The 16,752-nt window shown below is 41.2% G+C and overlaps 1 protein-coding gene across 1 annotated transcript; it reads right to left on the bottom strand.

The window, feature by feature from the left end:
- Positions 1–243: 243 nt before the first annotated feature.
- On the bottom strand, positions 244–15,676 carry MTRF1L (mitochondrial translation release factor 1 like). Its single transcript, XM_076333834.1, has 7 exons — positions 15,340–15,676; positions 12,485–12,564; positions 11,073–11,256; positions 4,748–4,911; positions 3,656–3,773; positions 1,709–1,845; positions 244–1,250 (listed from the first exon to the last, which is right to left on the bottom strand). Exons 1-7 carry the CDS (start codon positions 15,641–15,643, stop codon positions 1,035–1,037), a joined length of 1,203 nt encoding a protein of 400 aa, XP_076189949.1. The 5' UTR covers positions 15,644–15,676; the 3' UTR covers positions 244–1,034.
- Positions 15,677–16,752: the final 1,076 nt, after the last annotated feature.

Genomic DNA, 16,752 nt, shown 5'->3' with positions numbered 1-16,752 from the left:
TATACACACATGCATAGGTGCAATGCACGATGGGATAATGTGGCATGGAAGCTGCAGGTTTTGTATTGCTGTACGTATTTGGGATTGTAAAATGTAGTCTAAAATAAAGGTTAAAGGTCGTCTTTACCCACAGATATAAACGTGCACATACATCAGTAGATTAGAAAGGCAAAAGTTTTACTTTGCTTTCACAGATCAAATGTTTTATATGATGCTGTTAAATAAATAAACAAACCAGTAAGATGCCATTCATACCATGTAATGTTTAGAAAATCAATAAACTGGAGCCTCAGTTAAAAACATAAAGGAGAAACTGAACTGAAGCCAAATGGAGACTGAAATATCAGCCAAACAATATTGTAATGATTCTTTTAACTTTTGACTCAAGAACAGAAACATCCTTTTCAAAAACAATTCATGTAACTTGTCACTTGGCTTCCACAGCTTTTTTTTTTGGAACAAGGGATATTCCTACACAATTTTTTGTGTTTATTAATAAGGGCCAGAAGGCCATGAAAACATGAAGATAACACTTTGACTCCCTCTCCCATGCCACATATAAGTGATTAACAAATGTGCAGATTAGTAGCAGGGTCATTTATTTATCACTTTCTTCCAATCACTCAAACAAAATAGGATTCTTTTGTTCTCTCAAGTAAGCTAGTTGACATTGTACTGATGTTTAAACTATTGTTTAAATGAAAACTGGAGCTAGAAGTAGGCCATTTTTTAATGCGTACCTTTCGAGAGTGGTGTATCAGTATCTTCTCAGTGGAGAAAGTTAAAAACTGCAGTTACTTCCGGCCCAGCCAAATTTACTTTTTAAGTGGACTGCTGCAGCAATAATGTCTCATATGAAGGTAATAAAGTCTTTTACTCAGCAAGCAAGAAAACTGTTTATCAGTCATGAGGAAAACAAGTTGTGGTGTCTTTCATGATCTGAAAAGCAGTTGCATTTTCTGGGTGGTGCTCCAAGAAGCTCCTTTGCAGACACATGTCTACATCTGTTGTAATGGGCTGACAAAGAGCAACGTTCAGGATAGACTCTTTTCTTCATTTTCTGAAATAATTTCCATTAAAGATTCATAATCAGCATATTCTTTCAGAGTTTGTATCATTTCATCTAGCATTTCTTCCCCTAGCATGAAACACTCCATATGATGCATTGATCTGCTTATCCTGTGGTCAGTAATCCGGTCCTGTGGAAAGTTGTATGTTCTGATCTTCTCCGATCTTCCTTTAGTTCCAATCTATCAAACAAGAAGAATCAGTTTATCATCATTGTCTTTTTATAAAAAGGATGAAATGTTGATTAAGCATCTAAAGCAAAAGCTTTCTCTTCCTCCCCCACGACTATCCAAAATTTGTTATAGTTACATAGTACTCAGACCAGTTCAGTAGTTGCAGTAATTGTTCTCAAACGTAAAAGAACAATTTTACTGTATCTTTTTCCAATACTATTCTGGTTCTTCATGCTGTAATCCAGTTTGTTTCACTACATCTCTAGAATTTACATACTACTGAAACTTTAAGTCTGGCTAATATATGACCCTTATCGCTGAATTAAAATGTAATTTTTTTGCCTCATGTAAGTCCTTCCTGGGCTGCTGTTCCTCTGTATTTCCATTTACTATTTGCAGTTCAACACAGGAGTTACCCCGAGAACATAGGCTCGTACAGAATTATATCTTCACTAAGTGAAACTTACTTGAATCTTTCGAACACTGTTTCTCTTTTTGGTTTCTTCTTCCAGTTTGGCGTTGTATAGTTTAGCACATAGCATTTGCATAGCCTTCTCTTTGTTTCTAATTTGAGATCTTTCCTGCTGACATTCAGACACGATCCCTGCCAAAAATATCATGACATTTAACACTTAATAGTAACACATACTAAAAGGGTTTTGCAATTTCTAGAAGAATTTTATTATGTTACAATAAGCTGTCTCTTTCTTCAATAAATATTTTGGACTGGGAATGTAAAAGTCCAGGCTTATTAATGTCTAATGATACATTTTGGGAGAGAAGTGCAGGCTGAGTTGTACAGGTGCTTTAAGCCATAAGACAAGAAATCTAATTCAGTATGTTGGACAACAGATAGATCATGAAATAAAAGATACGTGATGTGATCTGACTTACAGAAGACACATTTAATACTTGTAATTTTTGGCCACAGTTCCAGGAAATTTAGGATTTAAGGAGCAGTAAAATACACAAGGTAGTGAATATATAGCATATGATCAGAATATACAAAAGTGGGCACTATTTTCTTAAAAAAAGTGTGGTTTCTCCCCCCAAAACATACAATTCAAGTTAAGATGAGAAGTGAACAGCTTAAGAAAGGAGTAGGGAGAAGAAATACAGGAAGAAGACAGCACAAGCTAAGTTGTTATTTGGATTTATTTTAAGTAACTCTGGTAAGATTACAGTACGCCTTTATAAGATTACATAGTATTACTTTACGAAAGACTTGTTTACAAGCAACTTTTTTGGATTGCAATGAAGGTTTATAGAAAGAGTTAGGATGAGAGATATAGAAGTTGTAACAGGACAATTGTAAAGGAAGAGAGATCAAGAGGAATGAAGAAGGGAAAGGTGGAATAGGAAAAAGTCAGGAGATATAAAACCCCCTATGAACCATCTCTAGTGCATAACCACAAAAAAAATTGCAATACATTTTAAGATTTCTGTAACAAACACTAATGACTGCCTTCAGCAAAAGCTAAGATCATTTGCTGGTTTCAGTTTGTGGGTTTTTTTTCCAAACATGCAGGCGATCCAAAACTTTTTGAATCTGGAGTACCTTTTTGTCACCGTATCTTGAACAGAATTCTATCCTCTCCACTGTTTACCTTCTGCTTTACTGAGGTGATGCAACAAATGCAGAATGGATTAATGTCTTCAATACATATGAAGAAACGGGTGGCAAAAATCTGGATACGTGAAGATAAAGAGCACTCGGGATTACCCTGAGGCTGTAAAGCCTGACTAATGTTTGTGGTAGAGAAGAGGAAAAGTTAAAAAGCGATGAAAGTCAAGGCAGCTGTTGTGGATTGCTCAAAGGGAAGTAAAAAGTTTAGGAATGGCCATTAAAAAAAGACACGATAGCTAAAATCAGGTAGCATTTGAGGGTATAATCTTATCCCTCCTACGTTTCCTAACCTGAGACCTGGGGCTGGGCCTCCTAATTATGTGTGTAATCTATGGGAAAGGAGCCAGCAGACAAATGGAAGCTGGCATCCTGAGCAGACTCTGCAATTAAAAGCAACATTTTAATATGGAAATAGAGCAATCTCGCTTTTGGAGATTAGTCAAGAAAAGGCAAATCATCAGATTTTAACCTACTCTGTTTTTCAGTTTCTTTTCCATTATGTGAAAGCTTAAATATAACTTTTTCACAGAAACTGATCTGGACGCTTTTAGAGTGTCATGCTTAACGGCAAAATGGATAGCTTACCTACTGAAGCCAGTAGTCTTCACTATTACAAATTGGAGTGGGCACAGGATGGTGCATTTAGGGTACTATAAACACACATGAAAACTATATGAAAACTCTGCTCTACTGTTGTCCAGGTTTGAAAATAAAACCATTGTTTCCAAAGAAATTCTGACAGCAGTTTTGCAATGTACATCTTGTTACTAAGGAAAAAGTGAAGCACCTGTTGGAATATGAACTATCCGTACAGCACTGTCTGTGGTATTGACATGCTGGCCTCCAGCTCCACTAGCTCGCTTTGTTTCTATCCGTAGATCTTTTGGATTAATTTGCAGCCTCATCTGTCGTGGGAGACAGAACACACCCCCCCCCGCAAAAAAAAAAAGAACACATTTATGTCGTTTCTTTCTAGACAGATGTCAAACATGCATAGTTAGTTTATTTTATAAGGCACATTCAGGCAAGATCAAACTTTTTAAAGCTTATGAGTGGTAGCTCGCATCCACTTATAAACATATCAACAAATCGTTGTAGCCAGATTGGAATGTGACACGATGGAAGCCAGAAAATCAGACAAATAGTAGCTTAAGGCATAACCATCCCTTAGCACTAGTCTTCCCCCTCTTCTGAAAGCTCTGCACCCTCTTCCAGCAGAGTTAACCAATATTTGAACTTGACCAGACGTTTTTTAGATAAAATGGAACATACTCCCTTTGCTGGCTCTGAAATGGGGCGATGGTCTCTGGGAGGAAGGAGCGAGACAGCTTTGGGAGAGAACAGGAAGGAGTAACATCTTTGACAATTTGCTAGGTCAACGTGAAACAAAGATCAAAACAAAGCTTTATTTCTTAGCCAGTTGTTTTTAACCAAGCAAATATGGCAAGAATGAATTATCACCCGTACACTTTGGAAGGGGAAAGCGAGGACACTACAAAAATGGGGAAGAGGAGGTGCTAAAAGAAATCTCTATGAGCTCTGTAAACTAATTCAGTCTTCTGTTACTTTGTAAAAAATGTAAAGTTTTCCACAAAACATACAAGACAGTCACAGTGACTTTTCAAGTTCTAGTGAAGTAAACTGCCAGTGACTTTCTTGAGATTAGGATTATGAGGAAATCCAGAAATTCTTTATTTCACCCTCCTAGACAAAAATAAAAATAAACAAACAAATATGACTTAGTTTAAAACTAAGATTAAAAAAAAAAAATCATTAAAAGAGAATAACAAGAGAGACAGAAAACACTTGGGTATCAGCAATAGGGCATGTAAAAACATTGCTCATGGTAAAGTCTGTTATACTAAAAGATAAATATTACCTCGGTGGGCTGGGGTAGTATTGCAACAGTCATTGTGCTGGTGTGAATGCGTCCTTGTCTTTCTGTCTTTGGCACCCGCTGAACACGATGCACTCCTCCTTCAAATTTCATGTACTTGTAAGCCTCAAGACCTGCTATACTGGCAACTGCATGTCTTAGGCCACCTTAGATACAGAAGAAAAACAGTTGTAGAGCTGTAAGAAAAACTGTTGGTACTATGCTGTTATATTTCAAACAGTGTATTCAGACATCATTGTCATTTGTTTCTTAAAATTATGAATCTACCATTTAAATACTTAGGCAGAATTATACCAAAAATGAAAGAAAACTCTTAAAAACAAAGCCAGACATACATACTCACACACTGTCTCAAGTAAAGGACTGTCAAATTCTTTTTTATAGAGTACAATTTAATTTTTTATATACATAAAAAGATTGCCTACGAACCATGTACATACATGTACACATACAATCATAAACCGTAGTAGAACTCTAACACCAGCAGTAAGTTTACATAAAGATCAAATTTTGAAAGCCACCTTCAGAAACTACATAATTTTTTTTATTGTTAGTTCAGAACCTTATAATTCGATGGGAAAAACCCCAACTCTTTAATTAAAGGATGAGTATTATTCATACTCCTCTTCTTATCCATTCTCCTCCGTGCCTCGTCTTTGCTCTTTCATTTCATTTGAATCTTTTGCTCCCCTGGAGCAAGCAGAACTCCACTCCTGCCCCTCTTACCAATACATCCAGCAAAACATGTGACAGCAATGTACTAAAAACTAGCATTGAACAGCTCGGAACTTGGAAGTAAAGCCCAATACGACAATGGTTTCGTGACAGAAAGAGTTTGTTGCAATACTAGTTTATGGCATTCTTGCTCGTCCTTGTTTGCTAGCGTGCAAACCCTTCAGTCGTGCCACTATAACTGTTTGAAGGATCAGAGAAGTGATGGCACTATAAATTAATGTAGTTTTTCACCCATTTTGGTTTTTAATCCAGCTCAGTTCCAAGATCCCATTCTCAGCACAGTGGATGGTGTGCCAAGGGAATGATTAAAGAGGAGATAGGCGGCCTTGAAAGAGTATTGCTGTTGAAGTCTTGCAACATGAAACCACAGCCGAGGAAAAGAAGAGGCACATACTTCTCAGAAATACTGTTCTAGGCTATCTCTAGACTAAGGAAATCAACCATAGGGACAAGGTAGCAGCTTTTTTAAAAAAGGAAAATTAAGACAACGTAGAATCTGAAAATGCCCTGCAGAGCAGGAAAAAATCATCAGCCAGAACGTAGGCCAGGTTTTTCACCTCCACAGAGAAGGTTTGCAAATGTTTTTATTCTACAGAAATTTAACATTTCCTCATAACTTTACTAAAACATATTTCCTTTTACAGTCACGTTTGTGGAAAATAGCCTAAACTGCCTCTTCCTTTCTCTTTCATCTCATTTTTGTCCTTCTGACTTTTAAAATTTTTCTCCTACTTGTACAAATCTGTACCACTTTGATTCAAATGCACTGTTCAACATACCTAGTGCCTCACTGATTTAATTTATAGCCACTATCTACTATCAATTCTGTAAGATAAATCTGTCATGTTTAGAATAAATCTCACCACAAAGCATGTGGTTTAACAAATAAGAATATCTGTCAAAATCTTCAGTTTAGATCAATACGTTTCATTCTAACAGGTAGTGTGAAGTCTTTCTACTGCTATGCAAACGCTATTCAAATGAACAAAAGATTTCTTCCTTTACTCTAAAAGAATCTTATATAACCTAAAATAATTAATGTAGTTGAGTAATAAAACTTACTCCTTTACATATAAAAGCAAGTACTAAAAAAATCATAAGCAACCTCTGCACATGAGGAAGAAGCCAGGCTATGTCAGGAGTAAAAACAATGCGAATGTCCACAAGGCTACAGCACTACTGATGCCTATTAATTACGTGATAAGCAGTTCATTGCGAAAGCTAATGTTCTGCCTTTTCTCCCTCACTTCTCCTGGCATTAATATATATACCACAGGTACAGCCTGTCTCTTTGAGCTGCAGCCACATCTGTGACACGTTCAGGAGAGTTTAAAGTTTGTAGTGATAAAGGTATGCCTGTGGCACCATAGTGCTTAGCATGAGATGACCAAGAAACTGGTTCAAAAGACAGGTATTTAGGTCATACTGCTTCAAATCAACTATTACCAACACAGGTTTAATATGAAATGCAGCCAAACCCAATGAAATCTCAACAAACCCTTTACCCTGGCAGACATGTCATAGGCCTGTCAGATATAGTTAGCTCTTACTAGCTATATGCTTGCCCCTTTCAATTAAAGGTCCCTCTCTATCCTGAAAGCTGATGCGCACAGAACAAGGGTGTGAGTTTGCACTCGTTTTTTATGTGGCATCTCATACTAAATTGAGACAAAGTCCCATATCTGTGTCTCTGCCTGCCACTACAGGGTGAGAGGCAGTGGATAAATAATGACGTGGGTTTGTGCTTTAACGTGCGTGCTAAATCTTGAACGTGCTATTTTTGCACAGTGGCATCCCTTGCGGTAGGTCAATAAAGTCAGTTAAGAGTGGACTGAAACCAATTCTTGATTGTAGCTTTGTTTAACATTCACCTTGTTCACACATGCTCACATTCAGATTTCAGCCAAATTCTGGAGCTCTCTGAAATGAGGAAGTATGACGTTTTAATGTAGGACCTTGCTTCTGCTCATGCAGTCCATAAAAATGGAGCGTGGATGGGATGCGACAGCCTAGTGCCACCAGCAAGCATCCTTAACTCCATTCTTACTCAGCACAGCACAGATACTTTGAACCTGAGGGTTCAAACATGCCTTTCAGTGGCAGTGCCATCTATAGTACCTCTACCTCCCAATTTTTTTCTAGCTCCTCAGTTTTGATAATATGTGGTCATGCAAGCTAAGATCAGAAAAATACTGCAAGAGGCTGACAAAGGCTAGGGCTGCCTTTATTTTTCTCTAAATTTAAGTCCTACCTTCCTAAACATTCATTTCAGTGCACAGTCAAGCCCTCAGCAAGACAAAAGAGTTTAAAATAAATATACATCCATTAAAAACCTAGCAGTTTCAAAGAGAAAATACAGCTAATATATATAAGGTTAACATATTACTTCAATTTCCCATTTAAGGCATTAAAGAGAATGCCTCTGAGGGTGCGGTCTCCTTGTCCAAGGACTGAGCTTTCACCAAAAGGGTAGTCAAGCACAGCTGCCTTTCTCTTCCAATTACAGGACTGCAAATTACAGGACTGCAAGTTGAGTCAGACCTGACTTAAACTATCCAGTAACAGAGAGTTTTTAAGCCAAATCAGTGGATTGATCCAATTAACACTGTGGCCTCAAAATTGCTAGAGCTGAGAGTGAGAAGGAACATACAGCTGGCAGGAAGGTGGGACAGCCCTTGTTTAAGCTGACTGAAACAGGGCTCTGAAGGTGAAGTTGTATGTGACTGCTGGGGTTTAGCCCATCTAAGTCTTGCCTCAACGGAAAGGGCAACTCTCCTCTCCTCCTAGTACATGAAATAAAGAAGACCGAGACACTTCCTCCATTCTCTTTACACCCATCTAACCTGCACCATGTTTATTCCATTTACTTTGGAAAAAAAAAAAAGTTAATAGATTTCTGTCGGCTTTGAAGGCTGAACTGGCTCAGCTCCTGGCAAAGCGTTTGCCTGGTCATGAATGGGGATAAACATGACTCTCCTCTTTCAGCAACAAGCTGTGCTGTAACATGAAGCTGCTTCTTGTCCCTGCCTTCACTTGAACCATGCAAACAGTTTACTTGACAAATGAACTCTTGACCATAAAAAAAAGTTTATCAATAGTAACAAATTTAGGTAATAGACAATACTGAATTCAAGTGTCATTAAATTAAAAAACGTCTATTAATTGAATTGACAGCAGCCACTCTAGAAGGAGATTCTGATACTGTGAAAACCTGAGTTCATGTTCATCAACTTGAAATGTCACCTGCTAAGAACGCCAAAGAAAGTTATTCGAACATTTTACAGATATAACACTTTTAAAAATCAAATCCTATTAAAGATTTTAAGAACCCAGAAGTGTCAGTGAAATCCATAGTAAGTTAAATTTTATCTGCATATCTGAAAGGTGAAGACGTGGGCCTCCCTTTTTTGAAGTGTGAATACAGACAACAAATCAAGCCTGTACCTAGATTTTCAACTTCCCAGTTTGTGATGTCCGACTGTATTTCTTCCATGTCATCCAACTTTTGAACCTTCTTTTAATCCCTCAATATATAACAATGAATCAAAAACTGTACTTATGCAAGAAGGGTCTTAGGGCACAGAAAGACCCTCATTAGAAGGGGGAAGTAGCTCACTGACATGAGAAGCTCATTCAGGAGAGTTGTGGATATTTATTTTTTGTGAATTTCAACACGGTTGAAACAGAAAGAGTTCAAGATACTTGAAAATATCATTGAGTCCAAAATACGGCATAAGTAAACAGAAGTGTTAGAAGATGCTTCACATTTCTCAAAGCTTGCTAAAAGTCTCTCTGCAATTATATTGTTGACTGAAAAAAGATTAGAGTTTTTCCTGACAGACTGCATATCCTAACATCCTAGCTTTTCTCATTTCTTTTTCAAAGTTTCACTAAAAAATAAAAAAAAATGCTGATGAAAGTATGAAAGCAGGTAAAGTTTCACAACCAATCTGAGCTAGGAGCAGTAAGCTGCACAATTGCCCATCTACTGATCCATACCCACTGTGATATATACATTACCTTCACAGCAGTATGTAAGCAAAATGTGGTGGCTTTACTCACAACAGCATAAGTTGTTATGATAACAGTAAGCCTGCAGATCTGTTAACATAGACAGACTTAGCAAATCTAGCCTGCTGAGAATCATGGCTAGCAATCTGTCAATCAAAACCCAAAATCCCTGCCACTGGTTGGGCATGTTTTGGATTGAAGTTTCACAGTTGGCTTAAGCTGACTGAACCGCTTGCTCCTGGAAGGAGGTCCTAGTTTTCTCACTGCCACCACCAGCAGCCACACACTTCTGCCTCCGCTGCCCCCATGAGCATTTGTCCTCTACTCTTGTGCTGGATTACCTGAAAACTAATCGGGGAGGGGGTTGTGCTATTTTTCAGTTGGACTGACTTGGTGATGAGACTCTGAGAAAATGCATAATCACACGTGCCAATGCAAAGAAGTCAGCAGCAACACAGGGACAGCAGCCTGATCTTTGTGAAACAACTTTACACACTAACTGGATTAAGCTAAAATTAACTAACATGTGCTACTGACTCAGTTTGTTGTGTAAGCCTACCAATCCCCATCTTTGCAAAGACGCTGTTCCATTAGATGCAGTGAACCAACTTCACAGCTCATCATCACCAGAAGATCCAGTTTTTCCACCTCCTTGCATTCAGCCCCGTGTTGCTGCTTACCCTATGCTAGCTCTAAGGCTCATGAGAACTCACTTAACACATTAACTAGGCAAAAAACTATCCCAGTCGTAAAAAGCAGTCTTTGCCAGTTTAAGTGAAAGGACATGAAAACAGCCCCCTGCAAAAAAACCCAGCCAAAAAGGTAAGACTGGTCAGACAGGCAGAGAGGCAGTAAGGAAGAGGGGAGAAAGGAGAAACATCTCCTTTTACTAGCATCAAGCCGTTAAACTGACTACCTGTGAAATTTTACTTGAAGACTTTAACAAATAATCAGATATCCTATCTCTCCTCTCAAAGTTTCAATAATTCCCCCACTTTGCTCATCCATTAGCTGTTACAGATGAGCTATACCCAAACACCCCCATTTCCTTATAATAATCCTCAAATGACATTATTTCAGATAAATTCAGAATGTTCTAGATTAAACCTCAAGAACAGTTTTAATTATACTGATCCCTCTCTGCCAAGGGATCCCTAATAATAAACAGACTTTCAACCTGCCACCAAACTGATCTAGAAACATTAAGTAACTAAGCAGAACAGCATATACAAATAAAAAGTATATGTAACCTATATTTGCAAAAAAATAAAGCTAAACAACAATCTGCATCACTTTCTGAATTTTGTTCCACCAAGCACTTAGTTTCATTTCTACTTTTTGAAACTACTGAAAGACAAGTTTTATTTTTTAGCACTTTAGTATTGAAATGGAGTTTCATTCTCAAATACAGAAGCTGAGCAAAACTGTACTCAGACATTCAAACAATCTTCCGCTTCTAAAATTGTGCAAATTAGCTTCATGTAGTCAGGAAATTCAAGTGTCATATGAATGAGTGTTTCAACTTAAAAAGTTACAAAGATTAAGTATTTTCATTACTGACCTATTTCACTGGGAAAGTATTCTAATATTTCAAATTTCCACTTTTTATAGGCAGCATATCGTTGATACATATCAAATATCTCTGAGGTGAACAACATGGCTTCCTGTCCTCCGATTCCAGCGGTTACTTCCATGACAAGATCACTCTTGTCTGTTTCTTCTGAAGGAATCAAAAGCAACACTATCTGCAAATAGAAAAACACCCAGCTAAGACTTCCCCCTGACACTGCTATCCACAACTGAGATAGTATAAAATGCCAGACAAGTCTGTAATCAATCAAGGCTGCGTCCTCCTGCACTGACTCGCTGGTTGCCCAGAGGACAGGCTTCTCACGCCTCTTGCAGTGAAGAGGCAGCAGTCGGGAAGAGGTGGGGGGACACGCTGCGTTGCAGGAAGGCTCCCTGTGCCTGTTCACAGTCGCAGGAGCTACATAGGTCTCTCTCAAGACCTGTGAAACCTCACAGAAGTTTTCACCCATCAGGAGCGCTGTGACGTCTGGACACCACAGGATACACACTGGTTCTTGCAAGACAACGGAGCATCTCCCTTCCCATCAGATTTCCTTTTAACCCGGTCTCAACTGCAGAGCTAAGAAGGTATGGATGTTCAGGAGGACAGTCCTTCAACAACAACTCAGCCGTATTATTCATTTATTTATTTAAAAAGGGAGAGCCAGCCTTATACTGACCTGTAGAAGAAAGACACACTAGAACAAAAAAAACCTGTACCACAATTTTGCAAGCTGGATCAAAACTGTGGATGATTTGCAAATGCTTTTCAATCATCTTCCTTCACTAGCATCAGGTGATGTTTCTTTCCAGACTTCTCCTTCTTTTGGCAAAATCGTAAGTATTTACAAAAATATTTATAAAGTGACTGTTGTATTGTTGTTGAAGGAATAAAGACAGTGAAAATACCAGCTTCTACTTCACCAGTAACATTAAGAATATGTAACAGTTTGTTTATGTAAAGATCATTATTTTTATGTTAAGTAACATAGATACTACGTAGAACCTATGTAAGGTAGCAGTCTAAAGTAGTTACATAGTATTAAAACTATTTTTTTCAAAACCACTAGCGTGTGTGATACTACGCAAGTTTAATGTTTCCAATAGATAAAAAGCTGGACATCCATAAAGGTACACCCAGGCAAGACAAACTATAGCACCTACTTATAAAGATGCATTGATTCAAACAATTTCAGATACAAGAAGGCACTTACTTACAGGCTGTCTCTATACCATCTGCGTTTTTCATTTTCCTTAGATAACAGACACTAGTTGAGGAGTGTAATTGGCAGGGAGGGGAGGAAGAGAAGAGTTTATCATATACATCTTATTTTGATGAGAAGACAATTTGGCTTTGTTAATTTAAGAATGGCAAGGAAATAGAGGCTCTTAAGGGGACCTAACCTGGTGTTTCAGTTCAGCTATCTCTTCTTCACAGGAGGCAATCTCTCTTTCTGCAAGCTTCCGGAAATCTTCACTCTCATCTGGAATATTTGAGCATGGTTAATCCTCAGAACTATATCAGTGCCACTCTCAGAAAACCTTCTGAAAAATAACCACATGAAGAACTTACTCTAAAAAACCAAACCAAAAAACCAAAAACCACCACACAACCCCCCCCCGCCCCAGCACACTAAACTTGTCAGAAAATGAGATTAATAATAGGATACACAGTACATATTGAGTGTTTTCTGATATTGTTTGAGACGGAAAAATCTGAAATACAAGAAGGTCCACTTACACATTGAAAAGAAAAAAAAACACAAAAAAACCCCAACCCAACCAAAAAACCAAACAGTTGCTGTGCTGGTGGTCAAACAGTGGCACAGGTTGCCCAGAGAGGTTGTGGAATCTCCATCCTTGGAGATATTCAAACCTTGACTGGACACAACCTTGAGCGACCTGCTGCAGGTGACCCTGCCTGAGCAAGGGGGTGGACTGGGCGATCTCCAGAGGTCCCTTCCCACCTCAGCCATTCTGTGATTCTAAGAAATTACTTTCTGTATTTCAACGTGACAGGAACATCAAGGATTTAAAGAGCACAGCAGCCCCACAACTGACACTCTTCATTAAAAGGACTATCACCCCTATCACTGTATGCAAAAATTTGAACATAGTAGAAATAATTTCAAGTATTTTATCTCTGTCAATTTATTCCAGAACAGCTGCAAAACTTCTAACACATCACTAAAAACAAAGGTATGGAAGAGCTCTTGCATAATAAGAGGAACTTGTAATTTTAAAGTGTTACTTGACTGATCAACACTCATGCTTTACAAGTAAGACTTGTTTTTCTGTACTACAGTTTCGATATGTTAAAGTGTTCCTTGTTTTTCTGGTCAATATCAAACTTCACACACACCCACGTAAAAAAATAAAATAATAAAAAAAAAAAAAAAATCAACATCTTAAGCAGCCTCTGATCCACACCTATTCAGCTCCCTCACCCAGAAGAAAAAAAATATTACCCCAAAAAGGAGAAAATGGTACACACAATGAAAGAGGGGGAACTGGGGCAGGCACAGGGACACGTAACTGCACGCTCAGCAGCAAGAGAAAAAAAAGAAAGATGCTAGACTTCTTTTTTCTGTGTACAGCAAGCTTTTAAATGCTTTCAGCTGAGACAGGAGGTGCATTCTTACAGTAAAGCCACACCTTTTCAGCACTGTAACTGCATTTAGTCACTAGCACAATTTTAAATGAAACTTTTTGACTTTACAATTTAGGTTTGATATTGGTGAATTAACCCCCCCCATCACTTCTGTAAGAAGGAAATTAAAAAGATACTCATGCGTAAATTGGCTTAAGTAACAACCATGCTTTACCTACAGCTGGCTAAGAGCATGCATGGTTGACTACCTAACTGTAACTCTTTAAATATGTAAACTTGATCATCTGTAACTATCTACATTTCTTTACAATAACTACTGACTGATCAAGGGCTCGTCATTAAGGCCAACAGAAGGAAGGATTAAGAATTAAGGAATTACAAATCTATTAGAGTCAAACCAGCTACTGATAATGCAGTTATTATGCAATTAAGAAATAATCTAATATAAAAATTAATAGTAGTTGCATACTTTAAGATGCAAATGTAATACAGGCTCTAAAATCAGCTTAAAAGAATATATATAAATACTTTTAAAGATGAACTACAGAAGCGCTCAAAGTTACTGACTAAGCCCTTGTGATCACTTCACTTTGTTGAAGTTCTAAGCCCGGTTTTGATGACACTGGCTTCTTCAGCAGGTTTTGAAAGGAGAAAAAAAAATATCTTCCATTCCATTTCATTCAGTTAATTTGGGTCAATGACTAGTTTGTTCAAAGGAACCATTTCTCCTTTTTCAGTCTGAGGTAGGAGGGAATGAATGGGGGGGGGGGGGGGAATCATTTGCTTTTAGACAGCACTTGCCACATCCGTTAGTCAGAACAACTGACTACAGTTAACACTTGATTAATCAGTATTTAGCAAAGTAGTAAGTATTAAATGATCTAGGGAACATTTCGTGATCTAGCGAATGTTTACTCATCTTAAAAGTACTCCTTTCCTGCACTTTGGTTTCTAACTGCTATCAAAACCAAGTTTGATTGGGGGTAAAAACCACTGACTATTTGGCAACACTAAAAGCGTGCAGCTACTAACACAACGCAAAGTTAAGTCGCAGGGCGGAGGCAGCACGAACAGGTGCTAAGGCCTCTGGCTGCTGGAACGGGTGCAGGCAGACGGGCCTGTCTTGACAGCGCGGAAAAAAATCCACACACAAGAAGAAAAAAAAAAAATGAGACGTTTTCTGCCCCCGATTAATTATCTTTATTTCACATGAACAAGGTGCTATCACGCTGCTCCGCCCTCACCTATCGGCGGCTCCCAGGCCCGCGGATGAGCCCTTCCCGCTCACTCGTACCCTGACCTCCGCTCAGGAGGTTTGCCCGCCTTCGGCGACGGAAGGCCGGAGGACACGGCCCCGGCCCTCCCTAGCTGGCGGGTCTGTAACCCTCCCCGCCCGTCACCGCTCTCCCGCCACCGGACCGCGCCCGCGCCCGCGCCCCCGCCCCGCGCGTACCGCCCCTCCCGCACGCGCAGCCGGCCCCCTCACAGGTGCGCGGCGCCACGTGGCCGCCCCCGCCCGCCCCCTTGGGGCGCTCCCCCAATCGCGTCGGCATATGCAAATCGCCCCCCAACCCCCCCCCCCCCGCGGTCGGGGACGCCGCGGGGCACCGCCTCCGCCCCGCCCCTCGCGGCCCTCACCGCCCCGCACCTTGCCGCGCCAGCTCCCGCGTGTCGCGCAGCTCCTGCTCTTTGTCGCGCAGCCGCTGGATCCGCGCCGCCAGCTCCGGCCCCGCCCCGCCCCCGCCCCGCGCCCGCGCCTCCAGCAGGCGGCGTAACGAGGGGGCGGTGAACAGCTCGTCTAAGCCCGGCCGGGCGCTCAGCCCGCGGCGCGGCTGCAGCGGGCGCGTCCCCGCCGCGCTGCCCCCGACCGGCGCTGCTCGGAGGCTCCGAGGGGGCAGCGCGGCGGCCCGGCAGCCTTGCGCCGCGCGAAGAGCTCGCGAGAGCAGCCGCATGCCCGGCTGGGGCGGGAGCTCGGGCGTCCTTCCTTCGCCAGCCCTGCCGCGCCGGAGGCACCCGAACGCGCTCGGCCGCCCCACTTCCGGGTTTCCGGAAGCTGCCGAGGAGGCTCGGCGCCGATTTCAGGCGCAGTCGGAAATTATCGGGGCTCCGCTGGCGGAAACGGACGAAGGGGTTCGGCTCCCTTCGGTTCGCGGGGCGGTGCCCGGGGGCGGGCGCGCTCTGACTGGCCAGCGCTGGCAGGGCGGGGCAAGGGGGTGGGGCCCGGCGGGGGCGGGGCCCTCCCGCGGTGCCGGAGGCGCGCGGCGGCGAGTGCCGCCTCGTGGCGGCTCGTGCCCCGTGTGCCTCCCCGCGGGCCCCGGGGGGCTGCTGCCGGCACAGATGACGACATTTGGGTGTTCTTTTGTTCATTCTGACCAAAAAAAAAGCGCCCCCAAACCTCGCCGACTCCTCCGTACCACAAGTTTAAAGCAGGGCTCCCGGGGTAAGAGCCCGCGGGGGTGCTGGGGTTCCCGCGGGGGCGGTTTAGCGTCCTCCTGCGCTGCGGCCAGCCTCCAAGGCTGCTTTCGTGGGAGGGGACCCGGGAAGTTTCAGGTGGGGGCTTGGATGTCCAGGTCACTCTCACAGGTCCCTTCCTCTCACTCCAGAAGAAATTTTCAGAATTAAAACACCCCGAGGAGGAGGGGGAAGTTGCAAATACTTGTTGACGGATACCTCCACAGTAAAAGCAGGTGCAAAATTAAGCATTTAGAGGAGAAGAAATGCATTGTCAGAAGAATAAAAAAGGGCAATTGAAAGAGCCTGTACGTCAGAGGTTAGTGGTGAGACTGAAAGACTACCCGTTCACAAAATACAGGTCTGAGTACAGTGTCTTACGTCAGAGTTTTAAACTGGAAGGCAGTGAAGATGCAGTCATTTAGTAAATGTGATGTGATGGGTGCTGTGGAATGATCTTGACAAATCCCCTCTGGTATGCAGACAGGGTGGCATAGTGACCTTGTTTTAGATAACATTGTTAATGAGAATCTTGGCTAAACTCAAAACAGTTTGAAGAATATACTTTATTAAAAAAATGTGCAACTATCCATAAAACTTTATTAGGCAG

The sequence above is a fragment of the Aptenodytes patagonicus genome, chromosome 3 (assembly GCF_965638725.1).
Source record: "Aptenodytes patagonicus chromosome 3, bAptPat1.pri.cur, whole genome shotgun sequence".
NCBI classification, from domain to species: Eukaryota; Metazoa; Chordata; class Aves; order Sphenisciformes; family Spheniscidae; genus Aptenodytes; species Aptenodytes patagonicus.
Note: the sequence above shows the minus strand (reverse complement) of the source record. Positions and strands in the feature narration are given on the sequence as shown.